The 23,951-nt window shown below is 43.8% G+C and overlaps 3 protein-coding genes across 3 annotated transcripts in view; all 3 read left to right on the forward strand.

Moving 5' to 3' along the window:
* The window catches only part of LOC146649564 (uncharacterized), a 380,555-nt gene that overhangs the window by 210,322 nt on the left and 146,282 nt on the right, over positions 1–23,951 (forward strand). The gene's annotated exons all lie outside the window — the stretch shown is intronic.
* LOC146649571 (uncharacterized) lies at positions 885–1,999 on the forward strand. The gene is made up of 2 exons (XM_085387518.1): positions 885–1,125; positions 1,469–1,999. The coding sequence occupies exons 1-2, from the start codon at positions 979–981 to the stop codon at positions 1,997–1,999; spliced, it is 678 nt and encodes a 225-aa protein (XP_085243644.1). The 5' UTR covers positions 885–978.
* The window catches only part of LOC146649572 (A-type voltage-gated potassium channel KCND2-like), a 105,129-nt gene continuing 97,654 nt past the window's right edge, over positions 16,477–23,951 (forward strand). Inside the window, exon 1 of the mRNA XM_085387736.1 lies at positions 16,477–18,057. Coding sequence (XP_085243862.1) covers positions 16,946–18,057 — 1,112 coding nt within the window. The 5' untranslated portion in view covers positions 16,477–16,945. The remainder of the gene's footprint in view (positions 18,058–23,951) is intronic.

The raw sequence follows: 23,951 nt of genomic DNA on the forward strand, positions 1-23,951 counted from the left end.
ATCAAACTCAAAGTAAGGTCAGTACTTCCACGCTTTAAATGCTGCACGCTCATACTCTCTCCCACAATCGATATGTGATCCATTGTTGATCTGCACACAGCTGTTGTCACCAGAGATGGGCAGTAACGCGTTACTTGTAGAAAAAATACCAACTAAAAGTGGTGTCAAGCTGCCCCAGAGAAAGTCATTTGTAGGATACCTTGAGAGAGAATATGACAAAATGAACTCTAACTTGAAGGCTACACTCGAAGAGGCAGAGTTGTTTCCACCACTGCTGACATCTGGACGGTAAATAATAAAAGTTTTATGGGTGTAACAGTTCACTGGATTAATTCCACATTACAACGCAACAAGGCCGCTCTAGCATGCAAGAGAATTAGAGGCAGCCATACCTATGATGTAATTGGAGCAGAGATTGAAGAAATCCATTCATCATATGGACTACAAGGCAAAGTTATTGCCACTGCAACGGATAATGCATCCAATTTTGCCAAAGCATTCAGAGTATGTCAGCCCTGTCATTTGGAGTCTGAATCTGAAAATGAAGAAGGTGATGACGAGGAACCGACCTTTACTGATGTCATAGAAGCTCTTTCCACTGCATCTGGTGATGCACAGTTTAGCCTCCCTCCACACTACAGATGTGCATCGCACACAATTAACTTGATTTCAACAAGCAATGTTGACAAACATCTAAATTCCTGTGCAGACACCAAGGCTGTATATAGGAGTAGCATTGCAAAATGTTCTGCTCTTTGGACTAAAGCAAGTCGATCAACATTAGCCTCTGAACAGGTGGAGGAAGTCAGTCGGAGGAAACTAATGGTACCGACATCCACAAGGTGGAATTCCCTGTATGAGGCCATTTCTAGAATCATCACAATTCCCTTGAATGAACTTAATCCCCTGTGTGTAAAACTGGGAATCAAGTGCCTTAATGAAAGGGAGTACCAGTTCTTGAAAGAGTACTGTACTGTGATGAAGCCCCTGACAGTGGCTCTGGACATCTTACAAGGGGATGAGTGCACCTACGGGGCTTTACTGCCAATACTCACAAGCCTGATGTCAAAGATGAAAGATGACCTCTCTAGAATGACAGCCAGCCTTCCAGATGTCATTGTAAAGGTAAGATTATTATTAATTGCTTTGGGTGGATTTGTTAAATTTATTATACCATTCACAGTGGGTGGATGTTATACTTTGTTTTAAGCAGCGGGTACAATTATTAAAATGATAGAATAAAAGACCAAATATTCACCCCTTGTTAAATATCAGGGACATTGATCATCATTAATCATGAATATTAATCATAATATCAACAAAAGCCTCAGCCAAAATTAAATCTCATACAGTATTGATAATAGAAAATATAGATGGTTTAGAGCTGTAAAGCCCACAAAATAATGACAATAGGTAATTATATAGTAAAATAATTTTATTCTTAGATGCATCATATTGTATGTTACAGGCCATCAAGACTCGTTTTGATGCTGTTCTGGACAGCCAAGAAGGACTTCTCGCAGCGGCCACTTGTCCCAAGTTTAAACTTCGTTGGCTGAGAGATGAGCGTAGGAGAGAGTATGTGAAGGAGCTCCTGATAACAGAGTGTCGTAAAGCTGCTCCTGCAACTGAGAACACTAATGTGTCCCAAATCCCAGCCAGCCCAGCCGAAATGGACTTTTTTGAATTTCAGAATCAGCCCACAGAAAGCTTCTCAGCAGAAAAAGAAGTAACTGACTTTTTAAGGTCAGGCTATGAGCTTGAGATTCTGAATCAGTTCCCAAATCTCAAAAAGATGTACATGAAATACAACAGTCCAACTCCATCCAGTGCACCAGTGGAACGGCTGTTCAGTTTAGGTGGATTGGTGCTTTCCCCAAAAAGGAACAGAATGTCTGATAGAAGGTTTGAGAAGCTTCTGCTGATGCGATATAACAGAGCGTTCTCACTCCCGAGGCGTAACATGTCGATGTTTTGTCACATCCCGCGGCGTTCCTGAGGAACGCGAAAGGAGACCTTCGGCGTTCTTATGGTACGCGGCGGGTTATGGCTGGAATCCAGTGCAATGACGCTCCCGCGGTAGTAGACGTTCCAGCCCTATATTCCAGCCCTAAACCTAACCTTATCCCTAGCCCTGACCATAACCTTATTCCTGACCTTAACCAGGACTTTAATGATGTTAAATAGCGTGTTTCTAAGCGATTTGAAGAAAAAGAGCGAACATGTGTAGGTTCATTCCAGACGGTTCTCATATTTCCTCTTTTTCCGAGGTCGTCATTTAGGAACGTGGTGGGTAGCCGAAAACGTAATATGGTGACGATTTGTCACCTAGCGTAAAATGTTACGCTTTGGGAGTGAGAACGGGTTGGATATAACCACTGTTTCAGTCCAAAAGAAAACAATAAAACATAGGTCTTTTTCAGGGTTGCCACAAACTGAGACTGGATTAACAGCCTAAATGTAGCATGCAATAGCATTTTCTGTTTTTGTAATCTCAATATTATGCCTCTCTGCACTTTACCAACTGTTAAAAGATGTTATTGTTAATTTTATTTATTTATTTTTTGCTGTATTTATATGAAAGGATGTGTGTGTGTATACACAAAAATAATTTATGTTATATGCTGGAGTATGCAGAAATACAGTTTAAGCCTTTATTTTCTTAAAATATGGTGTAATGTGCAGAAATATGTTCAAATGTTAAACAAATTTATTAAAGTCAAAGACTGTTGAATTTAATTTAATTTTTGTTTGATGCACTGTTTATAAAGTTAAGATTAAAAGTAATAAACAATTTTTTAAAAAGACACTTTTCCATTTGATTCACTTTTATATGATGGATTATGCAGAAAAAATAGAATTGGCCCAAAAGGTCTATTGCTTTATCACGCATTCAGGTAGTGTATCATGTTTTTTAAAAGTAACTAAGTAACTAAGTAATTAATTACTTTTGAAAATAAGTAATCAGAAAAGTAACGGGATTACTTTTTTGAGAAGTAATCAGTAATCAGTAACTAATTACTTTTTTCAAGTAACTTGACCAACACTGGTTGTCACGAGCGTCGCACTTGCTTACGTCACTGTCGTGAGACATTCTCGCAAAAAAAATCACGGTTTTAGTAACGCAGTAACGCAGCATTCCTACGGGAAAGTAACGGTAATCTAATTACTGTTTTTGCAATAGTAATCCCTTACTTTACTCGTTACTTGAAACAAGTAATCAGATAACAGTAACGCGTTACAAGTAACGCGTTACTGCCCATCTCTGCTTCTATGACCTCCTGGATGAGTCGTTGATGCGCTCTTGGAGTGATTTTGGTTGGCCGGTCGCTCCTGGGAACGTTCTGGATAGGTGTTCTCCATGTGTGGATGGAGCCACAGAAATGTCTCTTTAACCTTTCAGACTGGTGATGTTACTGACTGATTCTGGTTTTTTTTAAGATTGAGATCTTCTACTTGACTTTATCAGACAGGTGCTGTTTAACCCTTTAAAACCGGTCAGAGCGGGCACGCTCCATTTTGCGCAACTACTTTTAAATCCTTGTAGAACTGCAACCACATAAGCTACCGTAATAATTTTTTTTGCATATGAAACCGGAGGAGTTGTACTTACATCTTATGCCATCAGCTTGTCCTCGGTCACAGTTTCCTTCCACATATAGCTTTGCAAAAACTGCATAAAAAGCTCTTGCAGCAACAAAAACATAATATTCCAGAAACACGCTTTGCCGATCCGACCAGCTGTTCATAATACTTCCTACGTTAGAATAGACGTCAGCGTGAACTATCGCATGTCCGCAATTACCTGCCCGAAACCGGAAGGAACGTAATTTTCGCGGAAATGTAGTTTTTTACCATCAGGGCCTCATGAGCCTATACTGGTGTTTTTAAAAGTTATGTTTGACTTTCTGACTTTCTGTGTCGTTTCTGGGATGCTTAGGTCTCATATTGCACTGCTGGAAATAGTTTATTCTGATGCATGTGCTGTTTTTTTGCAAGTTTGCACTATAATATTTATTTTCGTTTTTCCTGCAGTATATAAAAATTGGTGTATTTCAAAAATAAAACTATGAAGACACTTAAAATAAATTTCCTGTGGTGGGAAACTATTTTGTGCAACTTTTTTGTATTTACAGTTTTGAGGGATAAGACTCTTAAATTTCTCTAACTAGAAATATATGTTAAAAAAACAAAAACGATTTTGAATTTTTTGTAGTTTATTGCACTTTCTTGCAATTTATGTAATTTCTATGCACTTAATGCATACACATTATTAAAATTTGGGCTATAATGGTTGTATTGATGTATAGCAACTTGAAATGCTCCCAAAAATGGCACTACAGCATGTAAAAATATAATATAAGCTCTGGCGGACTTGGTTCTATGGTAGGCCTTAAAGGGTTAAGTGATTCAGCAGTAATCACTGTGGGGTGAACTTATCTCTGTGCCTACGGATGGTCCAGCAGTGAAAGAGCTAAAAGATTGAATTTTGTCAGCATTATTTTCTTGGTTTTAGGTAAAGACTGTGTGATAGAGATTGCCCCCAAAAATCACGTTCAGATAGAGTTATGAGGAGTCTGATGGTGAGATGCTTCTGTTTAAAGGTGATAAATAAGCCTTGGCAATGAAGATCAATGCAGTCTAGTAACAGGACATTTAAAACCATAGCAGGGGGTCCAAGGGTAAATATCCTCAGAAGTCCAGAGGAAGAGGCTTTTCTTAATGAAACATTTAAAGGAAGCTCTAAAAATCAGGTCATGGATGCTTAAAACACTGAGACTCTGATGACATGACTGAAGAAATGTAGAGGAGGGTTGAATTAACCCAGTTAAACTTAAACCTCCTCATAATGATGGTTGCCTCATCAAAACAGTGGATGGATGCTGTTTTTAGTCTTAAATGTGTGACCTGTTTCAGTTTTTTTCCTCCTGTTAAAACTGTTTTAATCAGCGTGAGTTTAAAACTTTTGCCAGCCTCCTCCTCCTCCTCCTCAGCCCTCAGAGGGAAATAAAGTCCTGTGGAGGTAATTACCTGCTGTAAGACTTCATCCTCTGATTGCGGCATTACTCTCTAATCTCTAATTGGCTGAATTACCCACAATCCCCTCTGGTTATTTCTCTTTTTTTGACCCGATCACCACACTGCTGCACTGCTTTATTAACACTGCATTAAACCCCACAGGAGGCTAACGGCCACAATTTACCTGATCAGAGTTTGCCGACTCAGAAGGTTTATAATGACTGCAGGGAATCATGGGAAATTGAGGCTTTAAGGAGGGAGAGGAAATGATGGAAGCAGGAAGTGAAAAAACTCATCTCACAGTAGAGCTGTTTTAAAGGGGGAAATGATCTATAGCGACCGAAACAGTTTGTGTATCAGGATGTTTATTTCTGCTGTGAAGTTTCAACATGGGAGTCTATGAGGACTGAGTCAGTGCTGCCCCTGTTGGATGCCAGAGGAACTGCAACTGCTGTTGTAGTGCTGGCTTTGTTTTTCACCTGACATCAATAAAACGTGACTGTTTTGCTTCTACCATACCCCCATACCCCCCCCCACACCACCACCACCTTTCTTGAGTGACTTTGCCAGGTGTTCACCAAGTTGTTGTTCCAAGTCACCTATTGGCAAAGGTTCACCACAAAACTAAGCCAGATGGAGAAATCTGGTGTAGACCCTTACCCTAAAGCATAAAGAGTATGATACAGCTGGATCCTCCATCCATCCATCCATCCATCCATCCATCCATCCATCCATCCATCCATCCATCCATCCATCATTTCCTATTCATCCATGTATCCATCCATGCATCCATCTGTTCATCCATCCATCCAATAATGCATATTATTAAGAAGCACAATACTTACTGAGTGAGGAGAATGATCCAAAAGACATGTCCCCACATCCCTCCAGCAGTGAGTTGGTCCCCATAGGCTCCCAACTTTCCAGCAGAAATAAACGTAATTACATCCTGATACACAACATTTTTGGTTTATATAGATAATTTAACCCTTCCTAACACATGTACGGTTTTTATAACTTACCTGTTTAAATTGTATTGAGGGTCAAAGTTTGCATTATTAGGGATGTGGCCTTGTTGACTTTGTGGCAAAACAGGGTGTAGCTGCTAATTGTAGTCCCTGAACTGAACTTGGTCTTTTCATGTATTCCTGTCCTCCGCACTCCCCTTCCTCCATCACTGTCATGTGACTTTATCTCCAAGTCCTTCAGACCAAGGACACATCAGAGTGGGACTAAAGTGAGCTCCAGGGGACAAACACAAAGTGGTCTCTAATGTGCTCCAGAGGTTTCCTCCTGCTGTCAGCTGATTCAGGATTTACTGACCACAGCAGACTCTCTGAGCTGAGCATTTTTGCTCCAGATACACAAAGCAGTGAGTTCTGCCTCCTGTGGAAGCTTTAATTGGACCTGCGGCTATAAATGATCAGTGAGTTTTCTCCTTTGAGAGCGGGAGTAAAAATAGAAGAAGCTTTTTCTGTCTGGACACAAAGCAGAGGATTATTTATTCTCAGTGTGTCTGTTTCCAGGCTCCACTTTGTATTTGTTAATGTCTCTGAACTGCTCATTTTATTCTTTGAATCTATTTTTATTGAATGTTGTGTAATTTGATGGATTTGTGTGGATGTTGGTGGATTTAGCTTTCCTTGTAACGCAGCGCTTTAAAGGCGCTGAAGTCCAGTCACTGTAAGCAGAAATCTGGTTTTATTCTGGAGTTCATTTATTCTGTGGAGCTCTGAGAGACCTGCTCACATGTTGTTGGAGGCGTGTGTGCGGCACTCATGTGTTTTAGCTGCTGTGTTGTTCTTGCGCAGATTTGCCGGTGAAGGAAACAGCAATGACATCTGTTGGCACGGGAAGTTTAATGTGGTGGAGAAGCAGCGAGCTGAGCCTCGGGCTGTCAAGCAGATGTCTGCAGTGTTGTCGTGGTGTCATTACAGGCTCAGGAAGAACTTGTTGTGTTTGAGCCCTCGGCTCATCAATCTTTAACTGATAGACCTGCAGACTGTGTGTTCAGGGTCGCTGCGGTTTACAGGACAGGAACCATGGCTGGGCGTCTCACTGGGTCCTGAAACAAACAAACCAATAACCCAATCACTGGGTGCTGTCACAGTTCATATGGTAATAAACATGCCAACATCACACACACACACACACACACACACACACACACACACACACACACACACACACACACACACACACACACACACACACACACACACACAAACAAACAAAGCTGATAAAAAACTTGAACATTTAATCCCACCACAGAGTGGTGGAGAGGGGAGGTGAAAGTTTGTTTGGACCTGAATCATTCAGTCTTTCAGTAAAACCTGCTGCTCACCAAAAACTGTTAATGATTCATAAATCTGCTTCCTGCTCAGGGACACGACAGACAGTTTGATTCGAAACATGCGATGTAACCTGTAGAGTTTGGATCTTTTGTTGCTAAATCTTGACTTTTGTCAGCCTGGCTAGTAAATCTACCCTCTCTCTGTCTGTAACGACTTTCCAAGCATGAAAATGACTCCAACTTCCACCAAACTAATGCAATCAAACACAGCTGAAGAAATGAAGTCATCATTACAGGAACAAAATGCATGTCTTGGTGTCGGAGATGTCTGATCTGCAGTCTAGTCCCACTACAGCTGATTGATGTGATTACATGTGGTCATTTTTCCAGATGAATGGATTGATGTGCGCGTCTGACACACCATAACAGCCTATCAAAACTCAACGCTATTCAGCGACTTCAATTGATGAATTGTGAAATAACCGCTGGCAGTTAACTAGGCAACTGAGGCCTGGACTGTCCACAAGTGGGTGCTGGCAGAGTAATGGCAAAGGTTTTTTATCCCATCTCAGACAACTTTGATCAATTCGATGGTGGCTCGTCATCTTTAATGGTGATAGTTGGTCACTAGTGGACATTCAAACCTCAGGTTGATATATTTATTTAAGCTACACCACAACTTTAAAGTGCTACCCCCTTGTGGTCATAGATTTATGTACTTTTCCTTACAACCTGACCCTTTGAAGAAGAAACCACAGACTGAAGTGAATGGAGCTGTATCCAAACTTCATTTCCAGATGGTAGTTCTGCAGGTGGCTGCGAGTGGAAATGAGACACAAACAATGGAGAAGCTCTGTGGAGTCATAAATATTAAATGTGATTGAATGCTGGAGTGAAAAATGTTCCAGAGTCTGCACATGGTGAGCTTCTCTGTCTGAATCTCTCCAGCAGCACTGCAGCATCCTGTCTCTTCACACGAGCTGCTGCAGACCCCAGGGGCTGAAGGGAAGGAGGCGGAAGCTTCACATCACACCTTCTGTTTTCAGAGATCGACCTGGAACCTCAATTGAAGCAGGTTCGATTGGTGTAGCAGCAGCAGTGAGGACGGCGCTGTCGAGGGGATTCGGAGGAAGCTGCTCATGCCGTCTGTTTGAAGACGTGTCCCGCAGCCTTCTGGGAAGCAAACGTTACCCTGAGTGCGAGCTGAGACAGTGACGACATAAAACTCACCGTCCCACAGCGAATCCAAAAGCAGCAGCAGAGCAGAAATAAGGTTCACAAATGATGAGCAGACTTTAACAAAAAGAAGCAAGAAACTTTATTTATGTCAGGGAACCACACAAAACAGACGGAACACAACAACATCCAACAGAAGAAATGTAGGAGGCAACATTATAATCTACACGTTCTGCTGGATTTCACATTAACATGTGTGACTAGTCAATATTAGCAGCCCTGCAACAACACATACATTAATGAGAGCCACTGCAAAGGGAGAGGAAGCAAAATGATCTTTTAATGCTCAAAGCTGCTAAAATGACAGAAACTTTCCTCTTTTTCTTATTTCATCCAGTTTTTCATTCCTTGTTTGTGGCTTAGTAACAGGAAGGTGTGCAGTGTCTTTACATTCATACGGAAGATGAAGACTGTGCAGGGAGAGGTGGGGAACTTGTGCCTGATGATGATTAAATTGCCTTAATTATATTATTTTCTCCCGTTTCACAGCTACAGACAGAAAAAAGCAGCCATCGCTGTGGTGAGAGTCAGACGCACAGTTTAGATCAGCAAGTAATGGGCTCCCAGGAGAGCAAACGACTTCATTTAAAGCACTTAAAGATACAGATTTACTCCAAATACTTTAAAACAAAGATCCACATGGAGAGAAAGCTGCAGCTTTTCCACATTTATTCAGAATTGGAGGTTTTCTGTTCAGAAAGAACAGCACAGCATCACTGACAACACAAATGACTTTGATTCTCTCACAAACAGCAGGAGCCGACGTGGAGGAGGTGGGTTACAAAGGAGCTTGCAGATGCAGCTGCAGCTCTGTGCAGGCTGATACAGATTAAAAAGCTCCCCTGCTTTCTTCTCTCAGAGCTTTGAGCAAAGAAAAGAGAAACTGTTCAACCATCTAAACTTAAAACCTGGAAAAATCTCCTGCATGTGCTTGTGGGCCTATCATTAAGACAGCAGGCTGATAAAACCTGGACATGCAAACCACAAAAGAGCAAAATGAGAGTCTGACGTCTGTATTTGGGGAACTGCTGTGAGACAGCATGGACAAACAGATTCATGTCCTTGATCCACATCAACGACCTCTCCAACCTCTCCGAAAGGTTCCCTTGGAGTCACAGTTTCGATCTTGAGCAGGTTGGATGGTTTCCAGGTGCTTCTGTAGGAAACGGTGTTCGTCCTTTGGCTCTAACACTCACACTGAATGAATTTCCTGGTCAGAAAACATTAGACAACACTGAGAGTCCTCCTGAGAGTAAAACTGAGAGTGCTCTGAATAATGGAGTAAAAACAAAATGGCCTCTGCGAGCGAGGTGCTCTGTGGGAAAACAAAGAGCTGGAGAGGTCAGTCGATAGTTTGTGGAAGTGTCATGGAGGTTTGAACACTTGAGGTCTGAGTCTCTTGAGAGAGACGATGTGCCACACAAAGAAGTTCGAGAGAATCCATATTGATGAGGAGAAATGAGGCTTTACGAGCAAAGAAAAGCCATCAGACATCAGATTTATGCACACAGCTCATCTCAATCAGACAGGCAGACCTGTATTTCCCTGTGTTCATCCAGCAGTTGAAACCGGGACTGACCAGCTCCTCTTGTACTGGCAGGGAACCTGAAAAAGACCCTGAAAGCAGATTTCTAAGAGTGTGCTCCAGTCTGAACGGTAAATAGGGTAAATAATGGTCATTGTTGGTTGTGATGCACACGTCTCCCTCTGAATCTTTTCCAGTGCTTTTCATCATTTTTGAGGCATTTTTTCCTGCAGAAACATTTTTCTTCTTTAAATTGGACAAATTCATTTTATTTCCTGCTTTCCTGAGTTCCTGAGTTTATTCTCAGACTCAAAGAGCATCACGTGAAAAACACTAATAGATGACTAAGCTCGTGTTATGGATGGACTCATCTCAGACATTTCCTGTGCACCAGTCTGGTCCATTTTCTATCTTCCTCTTCTCACATGACGGTGCTTTGAATTGTGGTCAGAAGTTTCCATCCACTCTTCCTGTTCATGGATGTCAGGGTCATTTGGGGCTTTTAAAAAATCATTTCTTTGAAATCTTTTTTCGAGGTGAAACAATTGTACAGCATTCATCTTTGATGACTTTAAAAAACAAGTTTGAATTAATGCTGAAGTTTCTCTGATCCACACAGTTTAAAAGTATACATATAGGGTCACACGCAGAAGCCAGGTTTGTGCCAAGAAAACCAAGAAGAATTATGAGGAATTATGCAAGATGCTTGTTTCTAAATGACATTTGCCAGACACTACTGGGGGTCTATGTATGTGTAAGTGTGTTTGCAAACTTCTGATTCTGAGGGGGTAAGATAAAACTCAGTTCTTCCAAAACTTCACTAACCTCCAAACATCGCTGCTGTTCAGCTCTCTGACTTCCTTTCCTTCTGTCAGTCGTGGTACACATGGAGCTGGGAATGTGTAGCAAGATGTGTGTCTGTTAAAGTTGCATCATCACGAGATAAAATACGATCAGCTGAACATCATCTGAGCCACAAACATGACATCAAAGTTATCTCCAGGCCAGCCTGAGGCGTCACTGAGAGCTTCCACACACATGAAATATGGACAGCTGTGTTTCTTTATTCACTAACACAATATCTGCAGTGAACGCAGCATTTTAGATTCACTTTGGACTGTAATAACCACTCAAACAGCTTCACAAAGAACCAGCATGATCAAATAAAAACACTCAGCCAATCGAAGCTCCGAAAACACTGGCAGGCTGACACATTTCAAATATTTATAACAAAGCTCGGGAATCTTTATGGCATCCAGCAGCAGCTCAATGACCTTCAAACTGCACCTGATGAAACAACTCCTTCATCCTGCTCTCCTCTCTGCCTTTCAAAGACACCTCCTCCCCGTCAGCCCGCTAGTTTCCTGTTTCATAGCAAACAGGACTGAGGGAGACCAGCATCTTCACACTGGAATCCAAAGGAATACAATGAGAGCTCTCAGCATTAACGTTGTCAAGAGTTTCATTGATTTGGCTGGGATCGCTGGGTTAGGAAAGTCACATTTTTATATCAGTCTACCAGTATGTCAGTTTGTGCCTGTGAGCAGAGAGACACCATTTTATATGGAGACGTAAAACACGAGAACAAAGAGGCTTCCTGCACAGGATGCCCTTATATTTACCGTAATAGCTGCTTTATCTGTGTTTATGTAGTAGTTTTCACAAGTACAAAACATCCTTCTATAAAAACATTCTGCGCCTGTACAGCTGTTATGAGGGGCGAAATTATCTGCAGAGACCAGAAGAGTTTGTGTATCAGGCTGTAAGAGATCACTGAGCACCGAACAACCTTAGTTTTTTTGGCCAATCCTTTACACACATACAAGGCAAATTCCAAAATGGCGACCTATCCATCCCTCTCTCACATGCTGCAGTCCAGCTTTGTATACTCTCAGACCACACCTTCTCAATTCAAACTGGCCTATGACATAATCCTTCCAGAGAAGGAAAAGAAAAACAAAGAAGACCAACCAAACTCCTACTCTTTCCAACTCACATCCTACTAAAGAGCTGCATTTGAGGTTTCACCTGTTATTTACTTTCTGATATACTGCCCCAAACAAATAAGAGCCTGTTCACTTCAAACGCTTCATCGAGGTCAAACACTGTAAATATACGTCACAGTTACTCAGACTGAGGACATTACAGTGAAACTCCTTTTTTAAGGTCAGGAGGAGAAGTGATGATCAGACCTCATACAGATCTCTCTGGAGCACTGATCTATTTTATAAGAGGGAGTGTCGGGTGCCATTATCCTCAGTTTGGACTGTTTAGTTTCCCACGTATGTTTCCTGTTTTATTGTGTTAGTCATCTGTCTGTGTGCATTATGTTTCATTTTACTTCTTCTGTTTCATTAGTTAGATTTATCCCAGCTGTGTTCTCACCTGTTTCCACTCATCATCATTATCCAGTCTATTTAAGCCCTCACGTTCTCTCAGTTCCCTTTCAACTCCTCGTGTGTTTCCCATTTAATTCCAATCATTCATGTTCAATTCAGTCTGTATTAAAAAATGTGGATATTGTAAACCAGCCTGTGAGTCCTGCTTTCTCTACACACCAGATTGTGACAGTGAGTTGTGAGACATGGAGTAAAATTACTTCTACATGTGAGATTCAGTGACTGACTGGGAGAAAGTTGGCAGAGGGTTCTGCAGACGGGGTTTTCAAGAGCTTGGCTGGTATATTCAAAGATATGAATATATTAGTCTTAACTGAACCTCAGAAGGGATGAAACTGCTGGGAAAATCATCAATAATCTATAATCAATACATTCAGTATGAGCGTCTCTGCTGGCATTAAAAACTCATTTCCTACAGCAGTGTTTAAATGTCAGTTATTAATGAAATCGGGTTCAGTGTACAACTGCCACAGTCCCTCTGATACCGGTGTGTGTGTGTGTTGGGTCTAATTGATATCTGAAACAGTAATGAGCTGTAATTGTAGCTGTAGGGAAACCTGCTGCAGTCAGAGGAGCTGCTGTTTAATGCAGAGCACATCTGCGGCAGGGTGTTTGGCACGAAGCTGTAATTAAACCGTTTTTTCTCACAGCTGAGACGTGAAGCCGCTGCACCGCGGCGGAAAATCAGAAGTTTAAAGTTACTTTGTGATTCAGGCAGCAGCTTCACACCACGCTCTCTGTCAGCTTACATTTTCCAGTTTTCCCGCATGTTTCCAAGAACAGACACATGGAACAATAACGCCCTCCCTCTGAAGTTTCTTGAAGTCTTAGAGATAAATGCTGTGCACTCAGGCTGCAGAAACATCAGCACGTGTGATGTTCATCTGTGGATGAAGTTAGGTTTGTGTTCCTTCTCTGAGTCTCTGATGCAGCAGAAGTTTGATGGTTCTAGTTTGAAAAGAAACATTCTCTCTGCGTCATCCCTCGCTGGGTTAGTCTGAGTGCTGACGATCAGCGCGCTGTTACTGATGCCCTCTCATGGCGTCCTGTCGAGCCTGCAGTCGAGTTGCGGTGCCTTTGAGTTTCAGTCCTTTGGGGTTATGACCTATGATCACTTCTGTGTCTTCATGTCTTTAAAGCTTTCCCATCCGTCCATCTTTCTCTCGCTTAGTTCCTTCATCGTCCCTGATTATCATTTCCTGTTTTATTTTGATAAGTGCATTTTTCTTTCTCACTGAGCTGCATCTCCTGATGATCAGTAAGCTCGTCTTCTTCGTCCACTTCATCATGGTCACTCATGAAATCATTTCATGAAGGGCATCCACTTAAAAAAATATTAATAATAGACTGACATTTTAGAATCTGCCAACTGAAACATACAGAGCTTTCCACTGTGGTGACCTCGTGTGAATAACAGAGCAACTAAACAAGCTTTAATGCAGATTCATGAAAACACTGAAGGACGCTGCCTGACTGCATTTCACATGGATTTGTGGCAGTTAGGGTCTTCATCCTCTTCTCAGCCAATGAAATCCTCATTTCCAGTTTTAAAAAAACAACAACAACAATACATAGGATGGGGGTGGGGTGGAGGGGATATCACATGACCCAGAGAGCCACAACATGAACACTAAAGTGAAACAACAGCATCATGCAATCATGTTTGAAATGAAGGAGTCTGTCCTGTCTTAGATGTGCATGAGTGTCTGTGTGTGTGCGTGTGGGTAAACAGGAAACAGTCATACAGCTGTTGAGTGCTCCTCTTCAGGCGTTTGGTTGGGTTGTTGTGGTAAATAAATTTCTGTGCAGGAGGGAAAAAAAAGGTGACTGACCTTTGACCTGCAAATCCCTGGCAGCCAATTAGCTCGAAGTGTTGAGGGCAGCATGTTGATCAGAGCGATGGATTATTTGTGTGTCTCTGTTTAATGATAATCACTGAAATAAAGCAAGTCAGGTCTGTGTGAGCAGTTCTGACCTCTGAGAGGCTCGAGGAGAGTCAAAGCAGACAGATTCTAAGGCAGTGCCTGGTCTGTGTGTTTCCCTGCTTTCTCCAAGGGTTTGTGGAGCTACATTCTGATGGACTGCAGACACAAACTGGGCCCGGTGCAGCCAATCACAAATCATTAAACTCACCGTGTCTGCAGATGTCCTGAGAAGAAACGCACACCTCAGAGCGCTGGGCCTGTAACGGCCCTGACCATGATGTTTACCCCGCAGTCGATAATGATGGAGAGTGGCGAGATTTTCACAAACTCATAACGAGAAAAACAAAGACGGGAACACACACACAGACTCCCTGTTAGTTCTGCAGGGAGCCATCAATCAAAGATTCTGAATGACAGCACACACACACTGGCAGCATTGATTTGAGCTGCTCTGGCTTCGTTGTGTTCTGTGATTTAGGAGCAGTGTGAGACCTCCTGCCTCCTGCCTGCACCTCCTCTGACTGCTGATGCTGGAGCTCAGCACAGCTCTAACTCACTCAATGGATCAACCTGCTCTGTGTGTAGGTTTCATGGACATCCATCTCTTCGGAGCGTCTCTAAGAGCCCGTCATGTGACTTCTTGTGTGATGAAGACTGCGCTCTTTGGGCTGCTCATGTCTGTGCTCTTTTTGGTACTCTTCCTGATGTCTGCCACGTCTATTCAGCTCTGCGCAGTTTTAAATGAGCTCCACATGCTGGTTAACTCTTCCTCATCTCACATGCTCTCTGGCCTGAAGTTAGTCTGTGTGCTTCTTCCTGTTAGCAATGGCTGACAGGAAGAAGCGATCCGGTGCTTATAATGTTGTTTAGAGGGTCTGCGAACTGCCGAGCACCTACTCTTTTCTGACTTCACTTGATTTCAGTGGGGCTCACTCAGACTGACAAACGGACATCTGGCTACTGATGTTTCGGAGCTGTTCAGCTGCCATCTTCTGTGAGAGGAAATCCCAAAGTTAAGCAGGCTGGCTGAGAGTAACAGGTGTCAGACAGAAAGCAACTTCTTTAAAAAAGTCTGGAGATACACATGACTCTGCTATGATGTCACAGCACTCCATAAACAGAAAACTGGTTAGCAGCCAGAGTTTATGAAAAATGAGGAGACTCCAGATGTGTCGACTCCTCTGACCTCCTGCAGTGAGAGTGTGGAGCTGCAGTAAAACAGGCCCAGGCACTTTGGCAAACACTGGATCAGGTCCATTAGACTAATGAGTCTAATGGACCTGACGATGCCAGGCAATCCGGCTGGAGACCAGGTCCAGGATCTCTGCTTCCTTCTCTCTAAGGCTGGATCCACTTGAGCTCCTCTCCAAATGAAGCATTTGTTAAGTTGTGTCTGTAGGATGACCAGCTGGCCTTCAGACTATTAGAGCGCTGCTGCCTGAACATTTTGGTCGAATCAGTGCGTTTCAGGATGACATACTTTATTTCACAGCTCAGTGATTTTCGGACAGTTTCTCAAAACTAAGTGAGAATTTCCTTTAACTTCAACCATCTACAGCGCTTTACACGGATCCCTGAAAGCATTAGAGACCACAGTTAAGATGTTATACTGACCGTGTGCTGGGACAGTGTGTCCACTCAGCTTTTGCATTAAGCTGTTTCAGATTCAGATCCACACAAGAACAAACACACAAGGATACAGCAGAGCTCTTTCTCATAAATTTTGGAAATGTTTGATATTTCACACACTCACACACACACACACACACACACACACACACACACACACACACACACACACACACACACAGCTTTCATCTCTCTCTCGCTCTCTCTCTCTCACACACACACACAGTATTTCTCTCGCGTTAATGATGGGACCGCTGAGATTCACCTGCTGAGCCACAGCTCTCCCTCATACAGGCAACTTTTGTAATAAGTACATGAAGCTCCTCCTCCTCGGACTTCTGCTGCCTGAGGAAAAAACAAAGAGACGTCCTGCGCGCTCCCTGTGGAGCCTAAAACAATTTGCTCCACCTGACGGGGGGGCGCGTGCCCGCCAGGGCTTACACACGGTCCGCGTGTCTCCATCTGATCCGAGAACTGCTCCATGACACGCCCCCTCAGAGAGAGAGAGAGAGGAGTGTGTGCGCCTCCCTTTCTCTCTCTCTGTGTGTGAGAGCGAGCCTCCTCAGCGCAGCTTCGAGTCTGTCCTCGCTGCTCCTCGCGCTGCTCCTCGCGCTCAGCTCTCGACATCAGGGGGACCGTTGGCGGGCAGAGCCTGGACAGAGCATGCGTGGCGGCCGCGTGTGTGCGCGTGGAGCGGGTCCGAGCGGCGAATCAAAGAGGAGAGCGACGCTCTGAGAGTTTTTCCCACTTTTACGCGTTTCTGTACACGCGCGGCACACGTGGACGTCCGTGACCCCGCCGCGTGGCACTGGTGCGTACGGCCCGTTCTTCGGGCTCCCCGGCTACCCCCTTCCCCCGCATGTCCTCCCGCGGCTCGGCCTGACCCCTCTCTGAGCGCGCGCACGGCTCTGGGAGCAGCATGGCGGCGGGAGTGGCCGCGTGGCTGCCGTTCGCACGCGCGGCGGCCATTGGCTGGATGCCGGTGGCCAGCACGCCCATGCCACTGCCGCCCCAGGAGAAGCGGCGCACGAAGGACGGGCTGCTGGTGCTAAACGTGAGCGGCACGAGGTTCCAGACATGGCGGGACACGCTGGAGCGCTACCCGGACACGCTGCTGGGCAGCACAGAGCGAGACTTCTTCTTCCACGAGGAGACCAACGAGTTCTTCTTTGACCGTGACCCGGACATCTTCCGTCACATCCTCAACTTTTACCGAACTGGGAAGCTGCATTACCCCCGTCAGGAGTGCATTGCGGCGTACGACGAGGAGCTGGCGTTCTTTGGCATCGTTCCAGAGATCATCGGGGACTGCTGCTATGAGGACTACAAGGACCGGCGGCGTGAGAACCAGGAGCGCATCCAGGACGATGAGGACATTGAACAGTCCAACGAGCCAGTGCCCGTTGACATGAGCTTCCGGGAGAGCATGTGGCGCGCCTTTGAGAATCCGCACACATCCACCATGGCTCTGGTTTTCTACTATGTCACCGGGTTCTTCATCGCAGTGTCGGTGCTCGCCAATGTGGTGGAGACGGTCCCGTGCGGTACCGCGCCCAACCGTGTCAAGGTGATGTCATGTGGTGAGCGGTACGAGCTGGCCTTCTTCTGCCTGGACACTGCGTGCGTCATGATCTTCACCGTGGAGTACCTGCTCCGCCTGCTGGTCGCTCCCAGTCGCTACAAGTTTGTGAAGAGCGTGATGAGCATCATCGACGTGGTGGCTATCATGCCGTACTACATCGGCCTGGTCATGACCGACAACGAGGACGTGAGTGGTGCCTTCGTCACACTACGCGTCTTCCGGGTGTTTCGGATTTTCAAGTTCTCGCGGCACTCTGCGGGACTTCGCATCCTGGGCTACACGCTGAAGAGCTGCGCCTCGGAACTCGGCTTCCTGCTCTTCTCGCTCACCATGGCCATCATCATCTTCGCCACTGTCATGTTCTACGCCGAGAAGGGCATGTCCGGGAGCAAGTTCACCAGCATCCCCGCAGCCTTCTGGTACACCATCGTCACCATGACGACCCTGGGGTAGGTGATGCTGACCATGTGTGTATGAAGTGGGTGGAGCTTCTTGTCCAAAAATGGGCGGAGCTAAGAGCGTGTTGGTGTTTGGTTTGAAGACATCAGTTTTCAGTGTTTAAGGGCAGCTGTCCGTGGTGCTGAAAAAGAGCTGCCGCTGTCTCAGTAAAAAGGACACTTGAGTCTCTATGATCACATGCCTCTGCTGCCTCCGTTTCAGAAAAAGAAAGAGTGAAGCTCAGCAGTAGGGTGTGAATCTGCAGGGGTGAGAATGCAGCTCGTTGTTAGCTTGAGTATGTAAACAGAAAGGCTTTGCAGGTTTACGTTAGTTTGGGTTAGTTACAGCTCGGTGATGCACACCTCTGTCAGTAATGGGACTGAGTTGTGGTGAGCACTCTGGAGTAGAAATCTTTCTCCTGTTTGTACCTCACAACCCACGTTTTACTGCTCCATCATGTTTTTCATGTTTTTTTCATAGGGGCCAAAAACTGTGTAGATGTGTTAGCGCCACCTGCAGATGATGTTAAAGCAAAGCATGTTTTAGATCAGCATACAGCTGCAGGAATGGTTCGATCTTCCTGAGAAGTAGTGAACACTGAATATTCAAAATATTAAAATCATGACTCGCCTCGCTGTATGTCAGAAAACATTTGGAGCTTCAAGTTCTCTCTCTCTCTCACACACACACACACACACACAGATCTGTGGTTTTGGAGGCATGTTCAGGTGTAACTGTGTTTTTTCAGGGTTATGAAGGTGGTTCATGTCTTACCAGTTACATCACCATAGTAACAGCAGATCATGAGGCTGAATGTTGATTGTTTGAATCAGCTGGAGAACTGAAAGTAGGACCAGATGCACACACACACACACACACACACACACACACACACACACACACACACACACACACACACACACACACGAGCACTTGCTGCATTAGGATACTGTTTGACGTGTGAACCTCAGGTGAGGTCAGACCTTCTGATTGAGTTGTGTTCTCTGCTGTGAGAAAACTTCACAAGTTTGTGTCTGCGGAACATTTTTTTAGGTAGCTGCTGGTGCTGCAGGTGTGTTTTCCTGCCTTGTTGAACTCCCTGCAGATGCTCTTAAATCCTGCTCCAGGAACCAAACTGTCCAAGGACCTGCAGCACCATACATGATTTGGGTGTGAGTTTGTGATTTTTCTGTCGGCACAGACACAACACGGCACAAACACACATGTATTATTTAGTCACATGACCTGCTGCTGCTCGTGAACATAAGAGTGGGCTCGGTTCTCGCTGCTTCCCATGCCTCAGTGGAAAACGTAAAAGGCTCATTTTCAGTCTCTGAATTAATAAAAAAATTAAAGGGAATTGTGTAAATGTTGGAAACGTTTCTTCATAAAAGCATAAATGTGGAAAAATGTTCCCTCACTCAGTTGTGTAATTTCTTTAAACCGGTGTAATCTGCGTGATTCACGCGGAATTGCTGACGTCCAGCTTTTTTCACAGTGTCTCAGACGGCATCAAACTTATTAATATTTTCAGGAAATTACAGACAGAGTCTGCTGGGATCAAAACCTCGGCACGCCTCATATTTGAACTGGATTCAGTCAGAGGCTACCTCCTCGTCACATATCATCTCTGGCTGTTCAGGATCGTGTCGTTTAGTGATGAGGACACAGCGCAGCTGGAAGAGGATAGCGGCAGAAAGGCCAGGTTACTCAGTGATGTAACAGACTGTTGTGTGATTGCCTTATAGAATAAACTCTGGAATTAAAGTGTTGTCTGTAGAAACAGCAGAGATTAGAGGAGAGGAGTCACCTGGCTGTCACATAATCACTCTGTGTCCTTTCATATTTACTTTCAGACCCTTAGATTCAGTCTTCACATCCTGAAGACTTCATTTCACCTCCAGCTTCTTAAAGTCACGCTGCCACTGAGCTGATGCTCAGCTCCATTCGGAGAGAAATACTTCCTCCTGCATGATGTTTCACGTGTTTTTCTTGCTTTTGTTCCAGATCTACTTTCAGCCACAAATCATCTGTCAGGACTCATCAAGCTGCTATCAACAGAAACAGGAGAGCCTTCTGCAGCTGTTTATGAACCTGAAGAAGTCATTTTGGATAGATATTAAATAATAATTTATGAAGATTAAAACAGAGCTAGTGAAACAAGAGTGATTGTCATGATGCTAGAATTTCAAACACGTTGACCCCATCCTGCAGACGGTGTCTGTCTGTCTGCTCTCCAGGCCTGAGACCGTCTGATTAGCTGCTCTGCTCCAGGTTTCACTCGTTATTTGCTCCAATTGATTCTCCACCCTCTGGACTCTCTGCTCAGTTCAGCTACGTCCCTGTGCTGCTCTGCACAGCAGCACCCCACGCACATCTCCACATGTTCGTAAACAACTCTGTCCCTGATCAAAGTGCCAGCTGTGATCTGATCAGCTGCTATAATTATTTATCTTTATCTAACTAAAGCTGCTAATTGCTACAGTAATGATAACAGGTGGCAAAATGTAACTGCTAGTAGTTAAACAGCTAATGCTAATGTGCTCTGGCCAGGTTACTATTTATAATGAGTGTAAAGTATTCCACTGTTGTTGAAACAGGAGGTTTACTGACCTCTGACCTTCCTCTTAAAGTGTTCAGTGTTATTAATGTTATCTACTTTAGCTGTTGTTGAGGCAGGATCTGTGTGTGTGTGTCAGAAGGAGGCAAAAACAACTATTGTATCTTCATTCAGCAGTAATTTTAGTATTGATTAATGTCTGAGTATATGCTGTATATATCTATATATATCTATATCTATATATATTTATATTTATATATATATATATATATTTTTAAATTTTTGACACTACCGTTTTGGTGTGAGGTGAACCCTCGTTTCCTGGATGAAAGTCTTGAGACTTTCTGAGGTCATTGTTAGAGAGAAACCTTCAAAGGAGGTTGAAAGCAGTTTAGCTGTTTGCTGCAGAAAATCAGGATTCAAGATTCAAGGTCTATATTGTCAATACAACAATATGCACAGTATACAGCGTACTGAAATGCTGTTTCAGCCCAAGTCCCCCATGGTGCATTTATAAGAATATAAAAAATATATTTTTGAGAGATATAAAAGTAGGAAATACAAATAAATAATAACTCGCTAAATTTGGGTAAAATTAGGAGATAAAAAGCTACTACTAACTATCTATGTATTACTAACTATGTACAATAAACAAAGACAGGACAGAGACAATACAAAGTGGATTGTGCAGTAGCTTAAAATCCAAACTTGCAGTAGAAGGAATTTTACCAGCTCTTCTGCAGAACAACCTCCTCTGTTTGAACTGTTTTTTGCAGTCAGCTGTGGATCAGGGATTCGATTCTGACTCCTCACAGTGCAATAAGTTGATCCCAGAGAGGAGACCTGGATGCAGGTGTGACTGATTGCTGACTGTCCGACTGTCGCTTAGACTCTGACCTCCTTCACGGCTGTTTTTACTGCCACACTTCCATCCCGGCTGTCTCTTCTTCTCCGCTCTCTGTGGGATGATAAGGCGTTAATGCTGCTAATTAAATTAATGCATTAGGCGCTCAGAACACACACACTGTGATTATTCTTAATGGGCTCTGTAATGAAGCCACCTAGAGGAGCAGCCAAGCAGAAAAGATGGTTTGTGTAGTCAGAAGAGAGTTCAGTTCATCCCAAAATGCTGCTCCTGTGTAATCTGGAAATGACCGCTTTAATGACACTCTGAGGCTGGGGGGTGATTATTTTGGATGACAGACAATTAGAGCCGAAAAGAAGAGGAAGCTGATGAAGAGGCTTATTAGGTGAAGTGGTGGGATTTGCATTTTAGTGGTGATGAGGCTTTTCCCAAAAACTGCAGGAGCTGCAGTGAAGAGGAAAAAGCTCCTTTGTTATGACTCTCATGAATTCACTTCCTGTTCTGTTGATCATTAGAGTCATTTAAACGACCTTGTTCCCTCTGGAGGGGGTGGGGCCACGGCTTTTTGAGGCACGTTGTTGGAGTTCATGTGTTTGGGTTTTTTTAGTTAGACTGAAGCAAAAAATAAAAACATCTGTGTGCTGTGGGGTTTTTTCGTTACATATGTTTAAACATTTATTCAGCTTCAGGTGCACATCCAGTCATTCTGAAATATGACAGCAACCCCTCAGATCACAAAAGAGCTTTGGCGGTTACTCCCATTCAGCTTTCACTGTTTACTGCTGCTGCCAGATGACAGCTGGACTTTGGGCTTCACTTGGCTTCCTGGTACCCTGTGAGATCCTGGACATGTGTCAGCTGGACACTTTCCAAATACAACTTCAGACTGCAACAAGAAAGATCAGCAGAGTTACTTCATTAACCATCAAATTCACAGCTTTCTTAAAAACATATTCTCGATTTGCATCAAACTCTGTAGATCTGATGTTTTCTGCAGCAGGTAAAGCACTGCGAGCCGCTGTCCGCTAGATCGTAAACAGGAGGTGTTTTTACCAGCAACAGATCTTTTGATCTTCTGGTTTCACAAATTTGTAGTTTTGAGCTCCTGATGATCTGAATGTGTGTGATGCAGCTCGTTGTTTTAAATGGGAACAAACTGTCCACACATGCAGTCTGACACCATCTGTTCTGCTTTCTGTGCTGGTTGTAACGAACGTGTTTCTCACACAAACTGAGTCACATACTGCGATGAGCGGCGATGATGATGAGATCTGATTCACAGCTGTCTTCACGTAACGTTTCACACGGGAATATTTGCATTTTTGGGGGGGTAACGTGACCCAGGTGGTTACAGCGTGGAGGTTACAGTAGAAATATCCAATGAGAGTAAAATCAGCACCAACAGCTGCATGATGGACATGAAGTCACCTATATAAAATCCTTGACTATAAAGCACTGACTCTCAATCTTAAAGTAAATAAAAAGATATACATTAACACACTTTTCCAAAAATCCTGGTTTTGCCTTGGATGCTTGCGTTATTTTAATTTGCACACAAAAAATTAATTATTCCACCAAAACAAACCTACAGGGTAAATCTACAGGGTCCCTCATGTTAACAGCTGCTTGTCAGTTCATTTTGCTGGATAACAGACTGCAGTTGTATCACCTCCTAAACGGTCCCAGCCCGTTCTTCTTTGGAGAACCTCTCAGGTTCCTCCAGATCTGATGATCTGGTTGTCAGGGCTTTGTGCAGCCTGGTCAGTAATGCTCACTTTGGTTTTCTAGAGGTCATTCTTCAACCCAGTTCTGCTGCTGACTGAGGTTTTCTTCAAATGTCCTTCTCGCTGCGTGATTCTTTTCACCTCAATGAGATTCTCTGTTCCAGACACAAACATGAGCAGCGTCTCTGTGTCCACAGAGCTCTTTTTTCATGTCATCTGATCAAAGGACGCTTCAGTCTGTAGGATCTGTCTCCAGGTCATCCTCAGCATACTTCGGTCTGATGTGAAGGTGTCTCTTCTGCAGAAGTGGAGTTGTTCTCTGCAGCTTCTCTGTCCGTTCCTGTGCTGGGTTCTAGTGACCATCTTCTTAGAGACTATGAGTCCCTCACTCATGCCTCTGCAGTTGCTCTGGGCTCTTCAGACTCTCACTGGTTTCCTTTCAGAGTCTTTGAAATCTTTGCTTACTGCCTCTGCCAGGCCTGTTCGCTACTCTTCTCTTTGAATTGCTGGATAATCCTTCTCACTCTTTTCTTCACACTTATCACAGCATCGTGATAACTTTGTATATCCACCTCCTTTTTCTTTTTCCTCAGATCTAAAGTGATTTCTTTGGTTTAAGGCATGATGCTTTCTCAGCAACAGCTCAAACGTTTACTGGAGTTTAATGCTGAGTGTAATCTTTAAGCTAACCCTCTGTTTAACTCGTTTTTACGGCTCTGAGCATTACAGAGTGAAACGTTGGTCTGGTTGTGAAAA

This window comes from Rhamphochromis longiceps, linkage group LG17 (assembly GCF_057381845.1).
Source record: "Rhamphochromis longiceps isolate RC_006_pf linkage group LG17, R_longiceps_female_GT1.1, whole genome shotgun sequence".
Taxonomy (NCBI): Eukaryota; Metazoa; Chordata; class Actinopteri; order Cichliformes; family Cichlidae; genus Rhamphochromis; species Rhamphochromis longiceps.

Bases quoted from the DNA above. Each gene is read 5' to 3' on its own strand.
- LOC146649571 (XM_085387518.1), top strand. From the start codon at position 979: ATGAAGCCCCTGACAGTGGCTCTGGACATCTTACAAGGGGATGAGTGC. The intron at 1,126-1,468 runs GTAAGATTATTA...TGTATGTTACAG, and splicing joins TTCCAGATGTCATTGTAAAG to GCCATCAAGACTCGTTTTGA.